General features: G+C 37.1%; 1 protein-coding gene across 2 annotated transcripts in view; it reads left to right on the plus strand.

The window, feature by feature from the left end:
• RABGAP1L (RAB GTPase activating protein 1 like) overlaps nt 1-25,646 on the plus strand; it is a 560,468-nt gene that overhangs the window by 319,274 nt on the left and 215,548 nt on the right. For both annotated transcript variants that reach the window (XM_074349821.1, XM_074349820.1), the window contains exon 15: nt 22,072-22,146. In XM_074349821.1, the coding sequence (XP_074205922.1) occupies nt 22,072-22,146 (75 nt within the window). The remainder of the gene's footprint in view (nt 1-22,071; nt 22,147-25,646) is intronic.

The following is a 25,646-nucleotide window of genomic DNA, read 5'->3' on the forward strand; positions in this document are numbered from 1 at the left end:
GATTATTCCAGTTCCAATTTGCTATGATTTTAAGTGTTGTTTTTTTAATTTATAAAATTTAACGTTATGAATGCAGAATTTAAAGATTAATTTCTATGTTAGATATGAGCTTTGTCTCTCAATACCAGTGCTATAAAGGAGTGTGATTTTACTTTGAAAACTTCACCTGGCTTTCTGTTACTGTGTTTGGGTGTGTGTTTCATGCCCCATGAAATGGTGTGTGTTTAGCAATTTACTTTTAGATATACATCTCTTTATAAGACCTAAGACCAGTCATAGCAATTAATTAGCTAAATATTGTTCACAACAGTATAGATTGAAGTGACTCTTGGTGTGCAGTTTAATTTGAGGCATATTGCTTTTTCAGATTTTCTGGTTAGAGCAACTGCTTTTTATAAAAGAGGCCACTGCTGTGAATTGAGTGGGAAGGACTGAATATATTATGGAGATCAATACCTTTGTTCATCAGGGCTAATAATTTGATAGTATAATGGTTTGTGGAAGGACAAAAATAAACTTAACCCCTGTTTCATCAAATGTTTTTCTTTCAAAGCAAGATTGGATTTAATGTAAGGACTAAAGCATTCCAAGTGTTATTTTGATACCAATAATGAGTGATCTGCTGCATGACTTTTGAAGAATGCTAATGATCAATGACTCTTGTAAAATTAGGTATGACCATACATTATTTATATTGTTCTGTTATTTTCTAGACTTAGGGAGGTATTTGAGGTTATAGGGACGAATTATTTTTCATGGAGTTGATAATATTTTCAATATAATTATCTAGCTTTTTGACTACTCATAGTACTACTCTCATCCTTGGGGTTTCTGACTGATGCCTAGTTTGAATGACAGCATTTACTGAATTTATAGTCCGCTGTTCTTTACTCTACATACCCCAATTCGCCCAACAGCGAATTTTAACCATCTTGGTGGTTGTGGAGTGGTCACCTCATCGTGGTTTCATATGCATTTCCATCATGACCGTTGAGAGTCAGCATCTTGTCACACGCTCCTTGTCCATTGGGAGATCCTCTATCATGACAAACATTTTTGTCTTTTGCTTATTTTTACATTTGGGTTTTCTCTTATTGTTTTGTAGGAGATTTTTTCTGTGTTCTGGGTATGGATCCTTTTTTATATATGTGTGTTACAGATGTTGTCTCTATGGCTGACTTTTTCACTCTGTTACTGGTATGTTTTGATGAACAGAAGCTATTAATTTTAAAGAGGCCAAATTTATTAAGCTTTCCTTTTGTGGTTAGTGTTATAGTGTCCTATTTAAGAAATATTTACCTAACCCAAAGTCGAGAAAATATTCTGTGATGTAATCTAGAAATTTTACTCTTTTGCTTTTTAATTTGAGGATTATGATTCACCTACAATTGATTTTTGTATGAGATAGAAGTCAAGGTTTATTTTCTTTCCATATGTATCTCTTATTGGTCCAGCATCATTTTTGAGCACCCATTGTATTGCCGCAGCATCCCTGTCATGGGTCATGTCCATGTACACATGGGTCTGAATATAGATCTTCTTTTTTTTTTTTTTTCCTTAATCTGGCTTTCTGTTCAATTTCTTTTTTGTTGTTTTTGAATATATTTGACATGTAACAGTGTGTAAATTTAAGGTTTATAACATGCTAATTTGATAGACTTATGATTGCTGTTGTATTGGTGTGTAGCACCTGTATTACATTATATAATTTGATGATGATAGTACAGTATTGTTGTCTATATTCATTATACCGTATGTTAGGTCTCCATAGCTTATTTATTACCCACTGCAACTTTGTACCCTTAAAGAGCATCATTCCCACCGCCCCGATGCCTCGTCTCCTGGTAACCACCATTTTACTGACTGTATTTTACAAGTTGACTTTTTTAGATTTCACACATGTGATGTTACATAGCAGATGTCTTTGTCGGACTTATCTTTCTTAGCATAGTGTGCTCAGGGTTTACCCATGTTGTCACAAATGGAGGATGTCCTTCTTCCTCATGGCTGAATAACATCCCAGTACTGTGCATATACCACATCCTTTTTATTAGTTCATCCATTGATGGGCATTTAGCCTGTTTTCATATCTTGGCTATTGTGAATATGCTGCAGTAAACATGGGAGTGCATATAACTCTTCAAAATGCTGTTTGCATTTCTGGGCCATTCTGTTCCATTGCTCTACTTATCTATTTTTGTACCAACACCGCACTATTATAATTAATGTAGCTTTACAATAAGTATTATTGTCTAGTGGTGTTGGCCCTACAACTTTGTTCTGCTTCAAAATTGCTTTTTGCTATCTTGGTCCTTTGTAGTTCCATACTTTAGAATCAGCTTGGCAGATTTTGAGAGGAAAAAAAATACCTCTGAGGATTTTGATTGGTGTTGCATTGAAGCAATAGAATCCTGGATCTTGTGTATGAAAAATTAGAAAGGCTTTGGTTGATGTTATTTTACTCCAGAGCAGACTCAGTGTTCCTCTGGTAGGGGCATGGAGTGTGGTGGATCCTTTAACTCAGTTTTGACTGTTTCTTGCTTAGAGGGTGGCTCTTCCAGGATCTCAGCTAAAAGTGGAGATATTTACTGGAGCTCTTCCTCTTTGATGAGCCCTACCCTTTGGTGTCTGTGTCCCTGATACTATGAAACCACAGAAATCTCTGCTTAGCTATTCTTAGCATTATTGCAGGCACTTTTCTCCCAGATTTCCCCCTATACAAGATGTTATTTATCTCCTGTAAGAAAATATGGGAGATCAGACTTTCACAGTGTTTTCCTCAAACTTTTCAGTGAGCAAGTCATCAGTTAATAGTTTCAGATTTTCCGGAGTAGAAGGGGAATTTTCATTAATGGTCTTATTCACAGTAGGATAAAGATTTTACCAGATTACCATACTGATAAATCTCCAATCTCTCAGTAGGAGTTTCATTTAGTTTTTCCCCCCCTCCTTTAAATCACTCACTTCACATTTTACATTTTAGGAGAATTGTCTTACTCTGCTTTATTGCAAGGACAGTTACGTTTATAGCCATTCAGAAGAGCAAGTGCATACTTGCACATATACATACACATATAAAGAAAGCTTAGCCACCTGAGGTTGAAAAACTTCATGTGTGCGCGTGTGCGTGCACGCGTATGTATTTGGGGTTACCTCGTGCTTAGCTTTTGCTCAAATTTTTTCAAAAACATTTGTTGGTACCACTGAAGCCATACCTTAGGGGTTGTTTTGTGGCTTTTTGTTCTCTTTAATATACACAATAATGGGACAGACTTCCTGTGAGTCAGAGCTCAACTGAGAAGATGTAATGTTATTTTAAATATGGAGTTTTCTGAAACCGTAACAATGAAAAAGTCATGTTTGTGAAGCTGGAGCCTTGGAAAGAGTGTAAGTGATTTGTAATGCTCTTGAGAGTGTCTGGAGAGATTTTTCAAATTTCTTTATATGTTTGGTCCCATGGGAGCGTTTCTTGAAATAGCTTTGTAGTTTCTGTGGAGGCTGTAGTCTCAACTGAAAGGCTAGTTGAAGCCATCAGATCATTGTTAGAATAAAGAGGAGAAAAGGTGGGATTATGAGGATGATAAAAATATATAAAATTAGAATATAGGGATTAGTCTATATCCTAAGATTTGATTTCAGTCACTCTTAAAAAAAAATTAACTCTTTGAGGAAGAGAAGAAAAGTAAGATTACTTTTTTAGATAGAAGAGGAAAAACTAAACTAACCTGCAAAGACATATGCAAGGAACCTTCAAACAAAATGCTACTTATGGTGCCTCCTGAATTTATGATTTTTCTCAAAAAAGAGATCTATTTCTATATCAGAAGTGCCTTAAATATCCTGAATAATAAATTCTCAGTTATTCCTGAGTGAACTAGTTATAGAATTATGGGCACTTACTTCCTGTTTACTAATTGTTCTGCAGTTGGCACTATCTTTATACTTTGAAGCCTCCTCCTTAACCAAACCTCTTCCTGCATCTTTTAAAGACACCCTTGGAAGGGTGTGAATCTGAATTGCTCTCCTCCTCCTTCCCATCTGTCCAAGTCTTAGTTGCCCACTTCCTTTGTGAAGCTTGTCCTACCCACTTCTACCCACAGTGATTTACAGATTAAAAATACTCTGTAAAATTTAGGTTATTATGGATTATGCTTTGAACATGATCTGATTAATTTCCTTTAAGTCATTTCTGCAGTGTGTTTAGTCTTTGCGGGAAGAGGCTATCTCTGGCATTTTCTTTTCCTTTTGTCCCAGAAAGCAGAGTGAAGTCCTAGATATCCAGGGTCAATATAACATAACTCTACTCTGTCTTGATTTGATGAAACTGACAGTTTTATTCCATGTCCTGTAAGAAGCCTATCACCAAGACAGGATTAAATGCGTAAGAAATATATTAGAGGAAATGCCTGTAAGAAGAAGTAGGGAAGAAACTGGGAGAGCCATTGGACCATAACGCTAGCCCAGCCCCATGGGAGGAAGAGAAGAGGGAAGGAAGAGAGGTTAGATGGAAGTGTCTTTGGATGGTTCTGCCCATCTAAGGGAAGTTTGGCCAGGTCACTGGGGTTACCTCTGAGATCCCACTTCTCACAGAAGCTGGCCTGCTATAGTGTTGTTTTTTTTTTTTAATTGTTTGAAGTATAGTTGATTTACAATATTATGTTAGTTTTAGGTGTGCAGCAAAGTTATTGGTCCTTGTTGTGCTAGTCATTAGTTGGGAGAAGCCCATGGCTGGTGCGACCTCAGTGCAGATGTAGGGGTAAATCTCAGAGCACGGCAGTTGGGACCCTTGGTGAATTATGCTCCTTGCTGTTGGAGGCCTGAGAGGTGCATTTTTATGGTCACCATACTAATATTTTAGATGAAAATGTAATGCACATAACTGCTCAACAGGCTCCCTTTCTTCTACCACTTCCTCCTTCTGTGAAGTGATTTTATTCATAAAAATTATTCAGGTTAAGCTCCTTCAGAGCAAGGCTGCTGCCTTTCTTTATTTTGTAGAGTTTCTTCATGATGTCCTTTATGTGCCATTTTTTTTAAAAGTCAAAATTCCAAGAATGCAAACTAAAAACTCTGAGTAATTTAACATAATCACACGGGAGTTTCTTGTAATAGGGACATTAAGGAAATTTTTTAGTTATTTTACATTTCCTTTTTTTTTTTTTTTTTTTTAAAAACCGAGTATATCAGTTCACTTTAAAATTGTTGCCAAGGGCTTTTTTTTTTTTTTTTTTTGAAAGTGTTATATAAAAGAAACTTAATGTCTAGGAATTTTGCCAGCTATGTAAGGTAAGAAAATTGCTTTGTAAGTGGATTTTTGTGAGTACACCTGGCCTTCTGCATTTATTGTCACCAGTGTTAGGATGATTTCGTATCAGTGGATCCATTTTTAGCGGTTATGCTTACACTCTTCTTTTTATCAGCATGTAGAGCAAACTTAATAACCTTTTTGAGCCCCAGGTTTTTATTGTTGGAATAAACAGACACAATGATCCTGCCAAATTTATTTTTATATGTGTGTGTGTATATATATATATATATATATATATTTATGTATCCATATTTCCACATTTCTATATATATTTTAAGCAATCTCAAACTTACAGGAAAGTTGCAAGTACAGAATTTTGTTTTTCCTGTACTCTCTGAGAGTGATTTACCAACCTGATGCCACATCACTCCCAGGTACTTCAGGGTGTTTTCTACCAGCAAGAATATCCTCCCACATAAGTTTAATACAACATCCAAGTCAGGAAAGTAACCCTGATATACTGCTACCACCTAAGCTTTAATCTTCATTCAGTTTTCACTAATTGTCCAGATATTATCCTTTATAGAAAAGGGATCTAGTTCAGAATCACAGGTTTCATTCAATTGCCATGCCTTTTCTTTTTTTTAACTCCCATCTGAAATAATTTCTCACTCTTTCCTTTACTTCATTGACCGTGGTACTTTTGAAGGTTATAGGCTAGTCATTTTTTTTTGAATGCCTCTCAGTTTGATTTGTTTGATGTTTTCTTATGATTGGATTCAGGTTATACATCTTTGGCAGGAATATCACAGAAGGAATGATCTGTTCTTATTTATTCCTCTCAGGTAGCAGTCAGTTGTGGTTTTTCCCATAATTGATGACTATCACTTTGATTACATAAATCAGATATAGTTTACCAGGCTTCTCTGCTACAAAGTTACTCTTTTCCCCTCTGTCATTAATAAGTATTTTATGTGAGATAATTTGAAATTATGTAAATATCCCATTGGTCGTCAGACTTTCCATTTATTTATTAATTATCATAATCAAGTGGACTTGTGAATTCTCATTCAGTGGATTACGTTCTCTTACTGTCATTACTTGTTTTGGTGCTCAGATTGTCCCCAATTAGACAGTGGGAGGCCTTCAAGCTGGCTTCTGTGCCGTTTTGACATGCTCTGTCACTCTTAGAGCACTGCCTTTCTTTCTTGCTCAAAAAGGTGTACCTAGCTTTTATCTCTGCCCCAGTTCTACAATTAGCTATTTCTCCAAGAACCCGTTTTCTTTAGTCAAAAATGGTAAGAAACCAAGATCTGTATGCTGGATGTGTTCATTGCTATTAGAATGCTATTGCTCACAAGTTGTCTTAGTGGACAGGCATAGGAAATATATATATGTATGAATATATGTATAGACATACATATGCATGTATATGCACACAAACATACCTCCGCATCCATATTTTTATTGAGATATGGTTCACGTACCGTAAAATTCTACCCTTTGAATAAGTCCAAAATTTAGTGGTTTTTAGTGTATCCAGGAGGCAATGCAACAATTACTGCTATTTAATTTTAGAACATTTCCATCACTCCAAAAAGAAACCCTGTGTCCATTAGAGGGCACATCCCATCATCCCTGCTCTCAGCCCTTGGCGGTCATTAACCTTTCTGTTTCTTTGGATTTGCCACTGACATTGAGAAACCGAGTTCCTGTTATCCTTAAAATACTTGTCAGCATTTGATCAGCATTCCTGTATGTAACTAGTCTCCCATTGCTGCTGTCACTCTTCTCTTGCACAGATGGCTTCCTCACCACAGTCAGACTCTAACACCCAGAGTGTCACCCTGCAGGTGCTCCTCCTCATCCCGTCAACCACCAGTTGTCCGTTTTTTGGCCATCCACTTCTGCACACGCATGGCTTTGTCATCCTGGTTGGGGTGTGATGCGCAGTGCCAGGCCACCCCTCGTGCCATGTCTGTCTTGCTCTGCCGAGTGGCTTCAAGAAGGGAGTGGGAAGCTTAATGATGTTTTAAAGATGAATTTTATTATCCTCTCTGTCTTACATGAGTTTTCCCTGTGAGAGTTTGTAAAGGTTTATTAGACTTACATCGGTGTATCTGGCTTCATGGAGTGCAAAAAAAAAAGGTACAACTTATGTCTCTAAAATTAGTGAGTTGTTTGTTGCGGATTTTTTTTTTTTGGTACCTATAGAAAATTGATCATTCTTAAGAAGTCAGTAAGCCTAAGAATCTGTAAGAATGTTAGTAGTGAACAGGACCCCATTCAGACAGCTTCTTGTTCATTCTCATGATGGCTCAAGTGAGATATTTGGAAGAAGGACATAATAATCCTCCTTGTTGTCAGCTTATTCCTACCATCTATTCAGTACTTCACTGTGTGTGAGACACTGTGTTTAATTCTCAAGTAAGCTTTCTGGTGGTTTCTATTATTACATCGTGTTACAGGTGAAGATATCTGCTCCCCTTTGCCACAAAAGTCCTCAAAAGGTTTGTCTATACTTGCTGTAACCAGTCTTCTTCAACTCTTACCTAAACTTATTGCAGTCAGGGTTTTACCTGTGTCACTGCACTGAAGATGGTCTGCTTGGAAAACAAAGGTATTTCATATCATAAAGTTATCATCATAGTCTTTTCTATCTCAGTTAATAATAACTCCAGTCTCCAGTTGCTCAGCTAGAAACCTGGAGCCATCCTGGACTCTTCTTCCTTTTCCTTGCACTACATGTTGCGAGAGTGGCAACTGCTGCCTGCCACCTGGAGCGGCAGTCCCAGGCCGTCCACCCACTGCATGGCTTGCAGGTGTTGGGCTCACTAGGAAAAACCCAAGTCACAGAGGCACAGGAAGGAGCCATGCTTTACTCTCATGGAAAAGAGAGAGCAAGATCTGCTTCAGCAGTGAGTCTTGGTCCCCCGTGGTGAGGAAGTCCTGGCCTGCCGCCATCGCGGGGAGATGGTCTGCACGCACCCCTCTTGTGCTGCGGAGAAGGACCACTTTCCCTCCTGGCCAAGAACACGGGTAACAGTGGGATTGGTCAGGTGCCATATGACACACACACTTAAGCAGAACAAAGAATACACAACAAGCCCAGAACAGGGAAAGATATTCCCAAACAAGGCGGTAAGCCCAGCGCAAGCTGTCAGGGCTCCTTATCTCCTCGTGAGGAAATGTCCCGGGTCTGCGGCACACTCTTACACAGCCATGCGAAGGGCGACAGGTGGTGCGTGCCTGCCTTTCAGCACACCACACGGCTAACCCATTAGGAAGTCTTCTTCACTCTGTCTTCAAAACATGCCCAGAACCTATTTCTCACCACGTCCACTGCAACCACCCTGGTCTGAACTATAATTGTTTACCTGATCTTTCTGCTTTCAGTGGCTTTCTGTATTATTTTTCGTAAAAGCCAAAGTCCTTACAGTGGTTTGTGAGGCTGTAAAGTTAATGTATTACCCTTCTCCCCACCGTGCACGCTGCCCCAGCCACGCATGCCAGGATTGCTCATGCATCAGAGCCCTTGCCCTGCCTGTTCCCCCTGCTGGGCGCAGTCTTCTCCCAGAGGTCTGCATGCCCTGCTTCTTTACCTCTCCCGACTTCTTGCGCAAGTGTTACTTCTCCGCATGGCCTGCCCTAACCACCCTACTTAAAACTGCAGTCTCCTCTTAGCCCAGGGCTCCTTAGCCTCTTTCCCTGCTCTGCTTTTGGCCACTGCACCTGTTTCTTTCAAATGTATGTTTGTATGTGTGTATTTATTTATTTGGGTGATTGTCTTTTTCCAACTAGAAAATAAGCTTTATGAGAGCAAAGATTGTTTTGTCCATTTTGTTCACTGCTTAGACCAGTCTTTCACATAGAAGACTCTCAATAAATATTTGTCTCAAAGCAATTGAAACTAGGGAAATTTATATAATTCTGATCAATGGCAGTACTGGAATTTGAAGTATTTGATATTCAAATCCACTACTAGAAAACTTTTAAGTCAATTTTTTAGCAGTCAGTGATTTTAGAGTATTTTACAATTAACAAGTTATTGTCCTGGTCACTGTAATTAGGGGCTAATTTCGTGATTTGAGCTAATCTGAGAACCTCAGAACCATACTGCTTTCATGGTAAAACACATGCTGAGATTCAAAGAAAACAGTGGTAAATGAGTGGTTCATTACTGTGGACTACCTGTACCGAATAGTAAAAATATAAGAAAACATGTCATTTATAATATTCTAAAAGCTTGGGGGGAAAAGAATATGATGAGGAATATTGGATACTGAAAGTTTATAATAAAAATACTGATTTATAACCAAATTTTAAAACTTTAAATTGTAGTGTGGGAATATATTCACATTAATTTTTCATTTACTTGATCTTTCTAATATTTTTGACCCTTCATAAAATAATTTATTATTCTAGTCAATAACAGTTTTGGTTTTATTGATTGAAAATGCTTTGTATTGATTTGCTTTTTATAGATGAATTCAGAAATAAACCATTGCAACTCAATTCTGGATATGAGTGTGTGTGTATACATGTATCTAAAAAGATACTGATCTTCAAGAAGATATGTGGAAATCAATACAGATACTGATCCAACAGGATACACACACACACACACAGAGTCGGTTCTCAGTATTCACAATTCCACATTTACAAATTCACCCACTTGCTAAGATTTACTTTTAACGCCAAAATCAGCGCTCCTGGTTCTTTTGTGGTCATTCACTGATGTGCCTATATGCGCCGTGTGGAAAAATTAGAGTCACCTGACGCACACATTGCAAATTCAGGTGAAACCAGGTAATGCTTTGCCCTCTTGTTTCAGTTCTCATACTATACACAAGTGTCCTTTTTTGCAGTACAGTTGGTGCCGGGTCCTTGTGCGTTGGGTGGTTTTGGTGTTGGTGATGTTGCTGTGAAAAAAGTCCCCCGAGCATTGTCTAGTGCTGTCTGGTGTTGCTAAGACCGGCAGGCTGCAGTGCGCCTTACGGAGCAGGCATGTGTGTCAGATTCACTTCGTTCAGGCATGAGTGACAGTGCCATTCACCATCAGTTCAGTACTCATGCGTCAACCATAGATATTTTTTAAAGTGTCTTTAAACAGCAGCACATGTAACACCAGGTAATATATTGATCAGTTGTGCAAACTGTTGTGATCAGGGGCTTGCAGAAGCCTAGCACGCTCTGTCCCCTAGGGGACAATGATTGAGTATCTGCTGATTCGGTGTTTGTAGAAACTTCATTAAACATAACTACTGTAAGTTATGAGAATCTAACGTACATATATACAGTTTTCTTCAAGAAGAGTAATTTTCATTGTCTATTTCACTATTTTAATCATTATATTAAACTCCAGTGAAGCCTTGATGTGTGTCTTTCATTATATTTATATTTAAGATGTCACCCAAACTGAATTCTTAACACAAACCATTTAATGGACTATTACTAATTAATTTTTTAAAAACTTTAAACTTCTTAAATTATGAAATATATCATACATTCAAATGAGTAAACATAATTTGTATTTATGATTTTAAAAAATCAGTCATAGAAATAACATCCCTGTACATACAACTTAGGAAATATATTATTACCAGTATCTTTGAATACGCCCAGATACTCTTCTCAGATTCAGTGTTCCTGCTCTCCTAAGCATTGTGATTATCATTCCTCTGCATTCTTTAAATAAAGCCATCTCTCTGATTTGTTGATATGTATTTATTGACTACATAGCAAAAAGAAAAATGTATGTTTTAGCATTAGATCTTATTGTTGTTCACCTGAACTCTGCCACATATATCAGCAGTGAGGCTATATAGTGACAGAAGCTAAGACCTTGAGCTCTGGAGCTGGGTATTACTTTGAAGACTGGAGCTGCCTGAGTTTGAATTCTGGCCTGCACCTTACTAACTTGGTGACCTGGAACAAATTATTTACTTTCTCTGTGCCTCAGTTTCTTCCTCTGTAAAAATGGGAATATTAAGAGTACTTACCTCAAAGAGTTGTTGTAAGGATTAAATAAATTAATATATATGTAAATACCTAGAACAAGGGTAACAATTATTAATAAATAAACACTATTGGCCAATAAACAATTAGAAAAATTAATCCCACAGAATTATTTGAAAAGGTACTTGTATTCTTAAGTGCCATATTAAATAATCTTTTATTTAAACGTTACCCTAGTTTCTTTTACACAGCCATGTGTTTTAATGATTGTTGTCACCCTGTGACCTCTTTTCATTTAGCTTATGGTGGCATTTCTTAAAAAGAAATGCCTTAGTATCTCTGTCTCTCAGATTGTGTGAGAATAGATCTCTTTTTAGTTTGTAGATGAATTTATTACACATATTTTATATTTTGTTGTTTTTCCCTAGCATACTCACTTAAGGGCTACTGCTGCCAAGAGCAATTTGTTTGTTTGTTTTGACCTCATGTTGGCAGAAGTTCATTGTAGTGACAGATGAAACAGTTTGTCTAATGGCAAATTGCTTTACATAAATGTCAAGCTCCCGTTAATGTGAGGAGATCTGAGTTAGTCTCTCCTGTTTTCAGTATTGTTCCTAGATCTGTATTAAAAAGTGAGACAAATCAATATTTAGGTTAGAGTTTGGAGAAACACTTAACATATTGTGGTTAAAACTGGTGAACGTAACTACTGTCTACTGGTAGTAAGTCACCATATAGATCAGTACTTTAGCTTTATGGAGAAGCTAAGTGGGAATCTGTTTTAGAAGTTTAATCCCCTCTTGCATGCCCACGTAGCAGCCTCTCTATCTTGTTAGAGAACATCGTCTGATTTTCTTTTCATTCTTCCTGTGAGTCTGAGCTTCCTTCATCTTTATCTAAGTGCGATTGTCTGATAAAATAGTGCTATATGTTGCCCGTTCTTGGGACAAAAGAGGAATACCATTCTGTGTTTCCTGTACCAATCTGATAAAGATTTGCCTGTGAGAGTGTTTCAGGAGAAAGAAGATTGTAGATAAATCTTTGGACAATCTAGCTGTAAGACTAAAAACTTTTCATAACGATTTTAAGGTCATTCAAGAGCAGTTAGTGGTTACTGTGTTTTGGGATGGTAAAGAAAGCCCCGCTGTGGAAGATTATTTTCAAAGTTAGCATCTCTATCAGTGTAAAACAATTATTCACAAGGCAAAAAAAGTCATGTTTTCCATATTCATTTTAATAAGGAGAATTTACATTATATATAAATGTTAGCACTAACAAGATTAAGCTTTAACAACTATCTATGTTTTCACGTCTGAGTTTTAGCCTGTAGTCATATGTTAGTAAACATTTTACATAAAGAAATTAAAAGTTCTCCTTCCCTAAACCCAGAAGTTATGGTTTGAAAAATATTAAGCTGACCTTGATCAGACTGTCACTTCTTTTGAGGGTATGGAGTCTTATTATCTATTTCTCTTGAACCCCTAGCAAATCAGAAGATAGGCCTTTCTCTCTTCCATGGACCCAAACACATAAATATCTAAAGTGAATAATTTTGCACACAGTTGGTCTAAGTGAATGTCTTAGTCTATTCAGGCTATGATTACAAAAATACCATTCACTGAGTAGCTTAAACCACAAAACATTTATTTACTCACAGTTCTTGAGGCTGGGGAGTCCAAGATCAAAGTGCCGGCGGATTTGGTATCTGGTGAGTGGTCACCTCCTGGTTCATAGATGGCCATCTTCTCACTGTGTCCTCGCGTGGCAGAAGTGGCAAGGGAGCTCTCTTGGGTCTTCTTTATGAGGACTGATACGATTCACAAGAGCTCTGCTTTCATGACCTAATCGCCTCCCAATGGCCCCACCTTGAAATAACCATCACATTGGGGAGCAAAACATACGCATTTGGGGGGAACACAGTCTATAGCAGTGATATGATAAATATATAAAGGGTTCAAGCTCTATATTTGAAACAGTTTGGATTGAAATCCTGGCTCTAGCTACATGACCTTGTCCAAGTTAATTACCCTCTCCAATAATCATTTTTCTTATCTCATAGGCTTTGTGGGGATTAATCGAAAACAGAAAAAGCACTTAGCACAGTGTCTGGCACGTAATACAGTGGTAAAGCCCTCTCATGCCATTGTACATGCCCTTTCTCTGCAGCATGCCTGAAGAATCTCTAATTCTTCCTTCAAGAATGTGAGGCCAAGCTTGCAGCAATTCTGGTCATGTCCTCTTCTTTAAGGTTAAGACAGCATGACCTTGTCTGAAATGCCTTTCTTGCCTTTAGCTCTACTCCTTGCAGTATGGTTACCCACCCTTTCCCTCTGAGCTTCCGTATATCCATCAGCAGCTCTGTAACCGTGCACTTTTTCATTATATATGCTGAACTCTTCTACAAGACTCTAAGCTGAGGAGCATAGACTATATATTTTCATCTTTGTATCTATCTCACCCAGCACAATGTTTGATACATAATAGGTGGTTAGTAAATAGTGCCTTGCTGAATGACTATGTAAAGTACTCTTGGGGCCCCAGCCAGAAGAGTAGTCTATAGTCCAGAGCTGAGAGAAGAGACATAGTGAACACGCAGATTTTTTTCCCCCAAACTGTCAGGAAAATTTTTCAAATACATGGAAAAGCTCAAAGAATTGTGCAGTGACCATCCATAAACCTGTCACCCAAATTCTATAATTAAAATTTTGTTACCTTTTTAATAATTACATATCTACCCCTACACCTACCCCTCTATTCAATTAATTAATCCATTTTAATACTTTAAGGCATTTTAAATTAATTTGCAGACCCCAGGATCTCCCACCACACAACTAGTTATGTTAGAACCCAGCCCCACCCACCAGCAGCTGGCAGCCTCCACATGAGGAAGTCCTGGCAGCCAACCAGGTCAGGGGCCAGTCCTGACTACCAGCACACCCTGCCATGACAGAAAGGTCCACACCGTCCACATAAGGGGTGCCCCTAAAGCATAAAGCTTCAGTGACCAGTACGCAGTATGCTGCTGTGCCCCATAAGACATCTCCTGTCTAAAGCCACTTCTCCAACTTCTCCAATATTGGGAAACATAACTGATTTGCATAATACATAGGAATAAACACAGAGAATTAAGCAAAATGAGGAGACAGAGGAATATGTTTCAAACAAAGGAACAATATAAAAACCTTAGAAAAAGTACTAAACCAAGAGGAAGTAATCAATCTGCTCAGTAAAGAGTTCAAGGTAATGATCATAGGGATGTTCAATGAACTTAGGAGAAGGATGAACACAGTGAGAATTTTAACAGAGTTAGACGATATAAAGAAGAACCAAACAGCTAAAGAATATAATAACCAAAATAAAAAATCTACTAGGAGAATCAATAGTAGATCACATGATACAGAGGAACAGATGAGTGAACTGGAAGACAGAGTAGGGAAATAACCTAAGCTGAATAGAAAAAAGAGAATTAAAAATAATAAGGATCATTTAAGAGACACATGGGACAATGTTAAGCATATTAACATTCATCTTATAGGGGTCTCAGAAAGAGGAGAGAGAGAAAAGGAAAGGGAATTTATTTGAGGACGTAACAGCTGAAAGTGTCCCTAACCTGTGAAAGGAAGTAGACACCCAGGCCCAGGAAGCACAGAGAGTCCCAAACAAGATGGACCCAAAGCAGTCTACATTAAGATACATTATAGTTAAAATGTCAAAAACTAGAAACAGAGAATCTTAAAAGCAGCAAGAGAAGAGCAACTAGTTCTGTATCAGGGAACTCACACAAGACTGTCAGCTGACTTTTCAGCAGAAACTTCAGGCCAGAAGGAAGTGGCACGATATAGTTGTAGTGATGAAAGGATAAAACTTACAGTGAATACTCTACCCAGCAAGGTTCTCATTCAGATTTGAAAGACAAATAGTTCTACAGACAAGCAAAAGCTGAAAAGAAAAAATTCAGCACCACTAAACACTAAACCAGCTGTACAGGAAATGTTAAAGGGAACTTTCTAACCAGAAAAGAACAGACCATAAATATAAATATAAAAATTACAGAAGGAAAAATCTCACTGGTAAAGGCAAACATACAGTAAAAATAGTAGATCAACCAGTTATAAAGCTAGCACAAAAGTTAAGAGGAAAAAAACAGTAAAGTCATCTATAGCCACAGTAAGTAGTTAAGGAATACACAAAGTAAAAAAAAAAAATATATATATATATATATATATATATATATATATATATATATATATATGTATGTATGTATGTGTATATATATGTATAAATAAAATGTCAAAAACATTAAACATTGGGGACAGAGGAGTAAAAATGCAAAGTGGTTAGAATGCATTCCCACATAAGTGATCATCAACCTATACTTATATATATACATACACGTTGTTATGTATGAATCTCATGGTAACCACAAACCAGAAATCTATAATAGATACAGATGCAAGAAAAGGAAAAGTAATCAAAACATAACAGTAAAAATCAGTAAGGGAGAAAGCAAAAGAAGGAAAAAAAAGAACAAAAATGAACTACAAAATGACCAGAAAACAGTTAACAAAATAGTGATAAGTACACATTAATCAATAACTACATTAAATGTAAGTAGACTAAATGTTCCAGTCAAAAGACATAGAGTGGTGGAATGGGTTAAAAAACTAAGATTCTCATATATGCTTCCTACAAGAGACTAACTTGTTATCTAAAGAAACAGAATGAAAGTGAAAGGATGGAAAAAGATATTTCATGCAAATAGAAATGAAAAGAAAACTGGGGTAGCAATGCTTAGACAAAATATATTTTAAAACAAAGGCTGTAACAAGGGACAAAGAAGGACATTACGTAGTGATAAAAGGATTGCTCCAAGAAGAATATATGACAATTATAAATATGTATGTACCCAACATAGGAACACCTAAATACCCAAAGCAACTGTTAACAGAGAAACATAAATGGACAAATTGACAGTAACACAAAAGTAGTAGTCAACTTTACCACCCTGCTTACATCAAAGGACAGATCATCCAGGTAGAACAGAAAGAAAACACATTAAATGACACAATAGAACAGATGGACTTAATAGGTGTATATATATATATATAGAGAGAGAGAGAGAGAGAACATTCTATCTAAAAGTAGCAGTATACATTCTTTTCAAGTGCAGATGGAACATTACCCAGGATAGATTACATACTAGGTCACAAAATAAGTCTCAGTAAATTTAAGATTAAAATCAATTCAAGTATCTTTTCTGACCACAATGACATGAGACTAGAAATTAGCTACAAGATATAAACTACAAAAAACACAAACACATGGAGGATAAACAATATGCTATTAAACAACCAGTGGGTACTAAAGAAATCAGAGAGGAAATTTTAAAATACCTCGAGACAAATGAAAATGAAAACACAATGATCCAAAATCTATGGGACACAAAAAGCAGTTCTAGGAGGGAAGTCTATCGCTATACAAGCTATCTCAGGAAGACAAGAAAAATCTCAAACAATCTAAACCTAAATAACTAGAAGAGGAACAAACAAAACCTCAAGTTAGTAGAGGGAAAGAAATCATAAAGATGAGAGCAGAAATGAATAAACACACAAAAAATAGAAAAGATCACTGAAACCAAACTCCTAAGAAAACATAGGCAGTATGCTCTTTGACATCAGTCTTAGGAATCTTTTTGGACATGTCTCTTTAGGCAAAGGAAACAAAAGCAAAAATAAATGGGACGACATCAAACTAAAAAGCTTTTTGCACAGTGGAGGAAATTATCGACAAAATAGAAAAGGCAATCTACTTAATGGGAAAAGATAATTGCAAATGATATATCTGATAATGGGTTGATATGCAAAATATATGAAGAACTAACACAGCTCAACATCAAGAAAACAACCCAACTGAAAAATGAGCAGAGGACCTGAATAGACATTTTTCTAAAGACACACAGATAGCCAGTGCACACATGAAAAAATGGATGATATCACTAATCATCAAGGAAAAGTAAATCAAAACCATAATGAGCTACAATCCCACACCTGTCAAAATGGCTGTTATCAAAAAGGTAACAAATAACAAGTCCTTCCAGCCAGCCAGGGGCACCCAATATGTGGTTCAAACCACTCACTCCCCAGGGAGAATCTCTGCCCATGAAATCTCCCCTTTCCTCTCTCTGAGTCTCCTTCCAAGGGCACAGGCCCCATCGCGATCATGTCTCTTTCCTTCCTACTTGGTTCTTTGTGGATCTTTCTTACAATCTTGGTTGTACAGGAGTCTTTCTGCCAGTTTCCAGTTAGTTTTCACTGAGAATTGTTTTACATGTAGGTGTGTTTTTCATGTGTTCATGGGAGGAGGTGAGTTTTGCATCCTACTTCTTCACTGTCTTCACCTCCTCTCCACTTGGCCACGTTCTTACTGGCCGCTCATAGATATTTCTTTGTAAAATGTCTTTTCCAGTCTTCTGTCCATTTTGCAGTTGGGTTGTCTGACATTGAGTTGTAGGAGTACTTTGTATATTCCGATTCAAGACTTTGCTTAGATACATTTGCAAATATTTTCCCAGTCTGCGGTTCACCTATTTATTTTCTTAATGGTGTCTTTTTATCAGTGGAGGTTTTAAAATTTTGATGATTTCTATAGTATTAGTTAATTTTTTTTTTAATTTAGTACTTCTGTGGCCGTGGCTGAGAAGCCTGTGCCTTTGCCAAGTTGTAAAGATATTCTTTGTTTCCACTGAGTAACTTTATAGTTTTAGTTCTATGTTTAGGACTATGATACATCTAGAATTAATTTTTGCATGTGAAGTGAGGTAGGAGTAAAAGTTCATTTATTTCCCTCACATGGATATCGAATTGAGCACATTTGTTGAAACAATATTTATAATTTACATTTTTACATACATAAACAGTTTTCCTTCTCATTGTATTACTTGGTAACTTTGTTGAGATTAAATGACTATATAAGTCTGACTCTACTTCTAGACTTTTTATTCTGTTCTATTATTTGTCTATACTTGTATCCGTTTTACATTGTTAGATATACTTTTACATTAAGTGTTCAAAAGGCTTCTCTTCTGTTGCTTTCTCTTTTTTAGCATTTCCACTCTTGCTTTTTAGTTGTTATGGTCACCTTAGTTTGTTCTCTGAGTCTTCAAACCAATAAGTCTGCAATTTTATATTCAAGTTTTAGCCATCCAATGTGGTACCACTGGTGCATGATGTTCAGCCAAAGCCACAAAGAGAGAATTTTACTCAGTGTCATTCTCTTCTTCCCAAGTTTATTCTCCCCTCCAGTTTCTGCCTGCTTTTTGTTCAGTGCCTTCAAGAAGTTGTTTTATGTATTTTTCTAGATGTAGTTTGAATTTGTTACCAGAGGGAAGGTTGGTCTAGTAGAAATTACTCCTCCATTATAGAAGTGGTACTCAGGTGGTTTATGAAAGTCCGTCTGAGTGGGCATCTGGCCAGAGAAGCAGTTAAAGTGAGGAGTGGGGAGAGAAACGGTAAGTTTTGAGTAGAGGGAAATAATTTGGTTCAACTCAGAGAAAGCTTAGACTAAAGCCAAACAGTGCTTGGAAGAACTCCAGGGGAAAGAAGTTGCTAGAACACTGTGTTTTTTCAAACTGAGAATCATAAAATCAATTCAGTAGGTGGCCTCTGAAAAGTCATTTTTGCTGCTAACCTAATTTGAAACCGTAACACAGCTAGAAAGTAAGATCAGTACATTACTGACTTGCCCTTTTATCCTCAGCTCTCCAGTTAGAGAATAGTTTGTGGGGTCCCTAAATTCATACCTTCTCTGTCTGGTGTGTTGTGGGCCTTCATTTTATATTGGACTTTTCTTATCACACAAATGAGTGTATAAATAAGCACAGTTCTCAATAAATGAAAAATATATTTATATAAAGATGGGTCAAACCTTTGTGAGTTATATCAGGGTCAGTGAAGCATGAATGACTTTAGAGATGCAGTTTTAAGGAATCCTCAACTTCAGCATCTTTCATGGGGATGGGAAGCCTTGAAAGTGTATTTATCTCTCATGTAACGTGGTCTCATATCAGCAAATCCCAGAGTCCTTGTTCATGGAAAAGAAAGTGGCAGAGCACCATCAGGTGTAGTGTCAGAACCTTTCCCCTCTTTCTTTGTTTTTTGTTCCTTTTCTCTCTGTAACCCTTCTTCCAGCCCCTAACACACACACACACACACACACACACACACACACACGAGCTCTGGATAAAAATACAAACAAGGAATCAGAAATATAATTATTTAAATCAAAGAAAATTAAATAAGTAAAAGGATGCTAATCCATCTTTCAATTTTTAAAATTAGGCTGAGCTTTAGAAACGGGTGGTAATGAAGAAAAACTTCCTTCAGATTCATTAGGTAATGATTCCATGATCTAATTTTTCTCTCATTAGAAAAGAGTGTGATAATATCAGCATTAGCAGAGGAAAGTTAAAAGAGAGCAGTCATACTTCAAAAGACACCTAAGAGAATGAAGAGGCAGGCCACACCCTGGGAGAGAGTGCTGGCAATGCGCATGTCAGGGTGGCCTTGTCAACAGAATGTGTAAAGAACTCCCACGCATCAACAGTAGTAAGGTGTATAAAACCCAGTTAAACAAATGAGCAAGAACTTGAAGAGAAAGTCACAAAAGAATATGTATCAGTTGCCTTAAAGCACATGATAATATGCTCTATGTCATTAGCCAGCCAAGAAATGTAAGTCAAAATCACAGAATTAATCAAAAGAAAAATACTGGCAAAATCAAGTATTGACAAGGATGTGAAGCAATGAGTACTCGTACTTTTGCTGGTGAGGGTACAATAATTGTAAAACCACTTTGCAAAGTATTTCGGCAATTTCTTATAAAGTTAAACATACACTTATCATTTGAATTACAAACCTCCAACTCTAGGTATTTAACCAAGGAAGATGAGAGCCTATATCCACAGAAAGCCTTGTGTGCTTACATAACAACCTGATTCATACTAACCACAAAGAGGGAAAAAAACCCCAGATATTCAATTAGGAGAATGGATAGACCATTTGTGGTATGTTTATTCAAAGGAGTACTACTCAGCGACTAAAAGGAATGGACTGCCAATGCATGCAACAACGTGAAAGAATCTCAGAAACATTACGGTGTGTGAAATAGGCCAGACACAAGAGAGAATACATATATTATATGACCCCATTTATATGAAATTCTTTAAAAATGCAAAGCTAATAATAGATTGTGAAAAGAAAAAAAAAAAATAAACAGATCACTAGCATCCTGAGGTGGAGGTGGTTTGACTGCAAAGAGGCATGAGAAACATTCTGAAATGATGAAAATATTCTATAATGATGAAGTTACATAAATAACCCAACTGAAGGAATTGTGCAGTTAAAATGTAAGCTGTATTTGAAGAAAGGGTTTTTTTTTAACATTAAAAAAAAAGTTCAAGTCCCTGTACGCTACCTTGGCTGTAGCAGATACCACACTTGCCCTCCTATTGTCACCCTTCCTGGCTATCATTGATAACCATTGTCTTGGTCAGAAATAATGTTTATACTCACAAAATCATAGTGCATTGTACTAAGTACGTTAAATGGAGATCCTCTCACTAAAATGAAGCACGACAGATAGATGGGGTACATGGAATGGGATACATGTCCAGGATTCAGCAGTGCAGTTGGGGTGTTTGTCTCTTAAAAAATAAATGTGGGAGTATATGAATGATCTTTGTTCATTCTAAATTAGGGGTCAGTAAACTATGGCCCCATGCTATCTGCTTTTGTAATACCCATGAGTCACAAATGCTTTTTATGTTGTGAGTGGTTGTTTAAGAAAAGAAAAATAATATGCAGCAGATATGTTTAAGTATCCCTCAAAGCCTAAAATATTTACTATTTGGACTTTCACAGCGAAAGCTGACTAATTCCTGTTTTTTACTCTTTGATCAGCACAGTCCACCTACTGTAACTGGTTCCGCCTCTTGAAAACTTGAACAGGGTGTCTTTTTTTAAAAAAATTATAATCTGAGCAGTTTGAAGTTCTAGTTAGTGTATGTTAAGCATATAACCTTACTTCCTTTGCTGTAGAGACTAAAGTGAGTATTAAGTTGAACAGTGTAATGGCTGCTTCTCAAGGAGAACTGTTTCCTGTGAACGGGCCTCTTTGGCACTGTACTAGCAGGCCTGGTTAGACTGATGCTAAAGATGGTGAATAGCCAGAACACCTGTGGCAGTGGGTGTATATGTGGCCTGAGGCTCTCTCTCAGCCATTCAGAAAAAAAAAAAAAAATTCAGAGCCATACTGAATATTTCTGGTTGGCCCCAGTGGTATAGATGGGAGGAGTCGTTTTTACACTTCAGCCTTGGGAAAATGGGAGAGTAGTTTAGAAGATGGTTGAGAACATATAGAGACTACCGAGGGTGATTTTTTGGGTCATTTGTCACACCACTTTGCTAGCATTAAGGTCTCCCTCCACATAGTGCATTAGAACACCCACGTCAGTGGTAGAACCTTCCTACCCTCTTCCACCTTTTGCTCCTGTCTCCCACAGACTTGTTTGACTGACCACAAACCATAATGGATCTTTAAAAGTTAATTGAGGTGCTCTGAGCATCTCTCTATTCCAAACTCTAACGGTGAACCTGGGGAAGATGGGACATCTAGAATTGCCTTAGGAAATGTGCCGCCGTTTTGAGGGATCCCGCTGTGCTAATGGCTCACACATTCAAGTTGAGGGCTCAGTGAAATTGTGGTGGACAGCCCAGAGACAAAAATGAGCAGCAGCTCGATGTGAGCTAGCACTTAAGTTAAAATCTGTGACTGTTTCTGATATTTCTTTCTCTTCACCTTTTCTCTAGGCCTACTCTGTCTATGATGAAGACATTGGGTACTGTCAAGGACAGTCTTTCCTTGCTGCTGTGTTGCTGCTGCACGTAAGTAGTTTTCCGTGTAATAAATGGCATGGTGCTGCCAAGTTTATTTTGTCTTTTGCTTGGCTTTTGTTCTCCCTTTTTCATTCTCCATTTACCTGATGGAGATTGCACATGACATATCTTTTTAGAAATGTACTTTTGGTGATGAAGTAAGAGATCTGATGTCAAAATCAGGACAGTTTCTCAATAGAATTAATTTTGCTGGCTACAAGGGAATAAATTGCTTTTCTGTAGTTATTTTTAACGAGAACCTTCTAGAACTAAAGAAGTCAATGTAACTGGCCAAATATGAATAGGACCAGCACCATTATGAAGGAATGTGACAAGACAGTCTTTTATCTTTTCTGTGGTTTATTTTTGTATTCTCTTTTGCCTCTCCGTCAGCTTCATTTAATGGGACATTTACTGAGAATCAGTTGTCAGTACTGGTCTAGGAAGTGGGATTACAAATATGAATAATTTATCGTTTGTGTTCTCAGAGGCCTTATGGGCGAGGATGGGGCACAGATAATGTAGGCACGTATTTATTGTATTTATTCTTTTTATGTATCTGTGTTGATTTTTCTGATGGTCACTATAGAGGAACTTACACTGTGCTAAGTGACAGTGACAGAGTGAGAGAATAGAGAGGAGAATTACCCGACCCAGCTCTGCTAGAACTACCATGAGAGACTTTCTGGAGGAGGTGGTAGCTTTGCCAAGACATAAATAATTGAGGTTGGGGAGGCGAGGGGGGAAAGAGGGAGCACAGATTGCTAGACAAAAGGGACAACATGAGCAAGTGTGTGGAAACCCAAAGGGCACAGCATATAAAGGGAACACTATGAAATGACAGTTTCTATTCAGTTGCTATAGAAATTGTGTGCAGAAAGAGTTATGAGGTAAAAATGGTCAGATGGGCAGGGACCAAGTTATGAAAACTTTTTAATAATGTCAAGCAATGTGGGCTTTATTCTAAATCTAATGGTGAGCCGTTGATCAGTTTGAAGTAAAGGAATGACAGTCAAATGTTCATTTCAGATAAATTCTTATCACACCCGTGTAGAGAGTGGAACTGAAGGGAGCAAGCAGTAGCAAGAGAGACCAGTTAGGAAATATCGGTCTAAATGAGGAATATTGAGACCCAGAGAAAAAGAAACAATTAAAATCATGCAGCAGGCAAAATTGGTGGGTTTCATGGGTGGACTGACAAAGAAAAAGTCAAAGGTAGCAGGCCTAGTTCTCTAGCTTTGTTGACTGGGTAAATTATGGTATTTTGAGCTGAGACAGAAAACATGTCCATTGAGACTGAACGGAGAAAAACCCTTTGGGAGTTGATGCATTTTGTTTTGAATTTTTTTTGTTCGGAGTATTTTTTGGGGTATCTGGGTAAAGCTATTCAGCAATCAACTGTATACTGGAGACTAATGTGGGGGAGAAATCAAAGCTGAAATCGTGAGAGTGGATTAGACCATGTAAGAAGAATAAATAGAAGAGGAAGACTAGGATAGAGCCCAGGAATGCCGAGTATTTGAAGGGCTGATGAGGAAGAAGAATCCTTGAAGACTTTCTGGATTTTCAGTTAGACAAGAAGCATTGTATAATGTCAGATGCAGCAGAGGGGTCCAGCAAGTTTAAAACAAAAGCATTTCTTTTAGGTTTGCGTTCTGGAAATGAAGAACAATTATCATAGATTCATGGTCCTAATTCTGATGATATGATTCTAGTGATAATACTGATATATGGTGGTTCTATTGTGATTATTCACTTTGTTTAACTTCGAGTTTCATGTCTTTCTCTGTGGCGTTATCATCTGTTTATGGTCTTTCTGATCTCCTAAGCTGTCCTCCTTTCTTCGTCATCCCCATGGCCCATCTTCTTGGGTTCCCTGTGATAATCAAGCACTTCATGGCCGCAAATTCTTGGGGCTTTTTTCTACTACTAAACCCATCTAGTATCTGGAATAGTCAGGTTCCTACCACAAGGAGCTGGAGACTGTGAACAATGACATGGATGTATTCACCAAAGCTCAAAGCCATTGTTCTTCTAAAAGGAGTTTTTATAATCGCTTCAATAAGAAGCTCATGTTCAAGCCTTGGGTGGTGAAGCTCTGTCTTCCACAGAGTAATCTTTGAATATATCACAGTTTAGCATTTTAGGACTGCAGCCCTGTTCCACACATTATGATATATTGTCTAAGTTTCAATGAGAAGGATATCTCTCCAGGAAATCTGTCTTCATACTTAACAGAAGTTTAGTTAATCGTAAGTTTGTATTTATTTGGACACACTTCCTCCCTGAAAAAAAGAGAGACAGTGATTCAAATAACTAGAAAACTCAAATAACCCAGTTTTGTTTTGTTTTGTTTTTTTACATTATCTACTTTCCTATTATAAGGGTTATGGAAAGTCAACCATAGTAAACTTTACTCAACAAAGTTGCTTCCAAAGTATGTCACAAGATGAACAGAAATTCAGTCTAGTCTCTTACACCTTCTGCATTAATAGAATTATGCAGTTGTTGCCATGCTTGTACCTGACTTGTAAAAATAACTGGAAATATAGATGCCTTCAGAATCCTGGAGGAAGGATGGACTGATAGTCAGCATCATGTTAACGAAAAACATACTATATTGTGATTCTTAATTGAAAGTATGGCAATAATTCTGTTAAACAGCATATTTCATTTACTAACCAACCCATCCATTAACCAATTTGAATAAGATAACTGTAATTTTTTCTTTTCCATATTTTATTTTCGTCTCCATGGTTTAAACAAATAGAAGAATACAGTCTAGTTTAAACAATTTATCAAATGCACTGAGGTTCCAGGGAGATACGTTGTTAGGGTCGTACTGACTAATTTTTTATCAGTTACATAAGCTGTTGCTTCTTTTTGCTGCCAGACGTCCTTTGGCAGCTCCATATTAATCATTGTCAGAACCTGCTTCTTTTGGGGATGCTCGCCCATGGTCATTTATATTTCACAGTCACTGCCTAAGAGGAAGGAAAGACCAAAAACGAAAGTAGGTTCAAAAACAAAAATTTAGCATTTTTAAGTTTTTCCATGTCTAAATAGTTTTAAGCAATAAGTATCTTCTCCTAGTGCTTGGAAATTTCCAAATGCTTTCATAATAGCTTTGTAATTTGCAGCAGTTTAAGCAGTGGAAGAATTCAGTGTTTATCACACAGCTGCTATAGTTATAAGTATTGATGGAATTACAAGAGATTTATCATTTACAGGTGGAAAAAAATGTTACAGAACAGATTGCTTATAACCATTATAGTGTTTATCTGCCTTTGAAGTTAAATATGTAATAATTACCAGTAATATATCATCATTATATTATTAGCCTGTGCTTAGTTGGAAGTATAATAAATAATGTCCTTTATATATTTCACTCTAAAAAGTCATATAAAATATTTTAGGTAATTTTTAACCCAATATATTTCTCTCACATATTTATTGTCAAGCAGCTTTATGAGTTTTTTAATTGAACATACACTTTTCTAGACTTGCAG

Source organism: Camelus bactrianus, chromosome 21 (genome assembly GCF_048773025.1).
Source record: "Camelus bactrianus isolate YW-2024 breed Bactrian camel chromosome 21, ASM4877302v1, whole genome shotgun sequence".
Lineage (NCBI taxonomy): Eukaryota > Metazoa > Chordata > Mammalia > Artiodactyla > Camelidae > Camelus > Camelus bactrianus.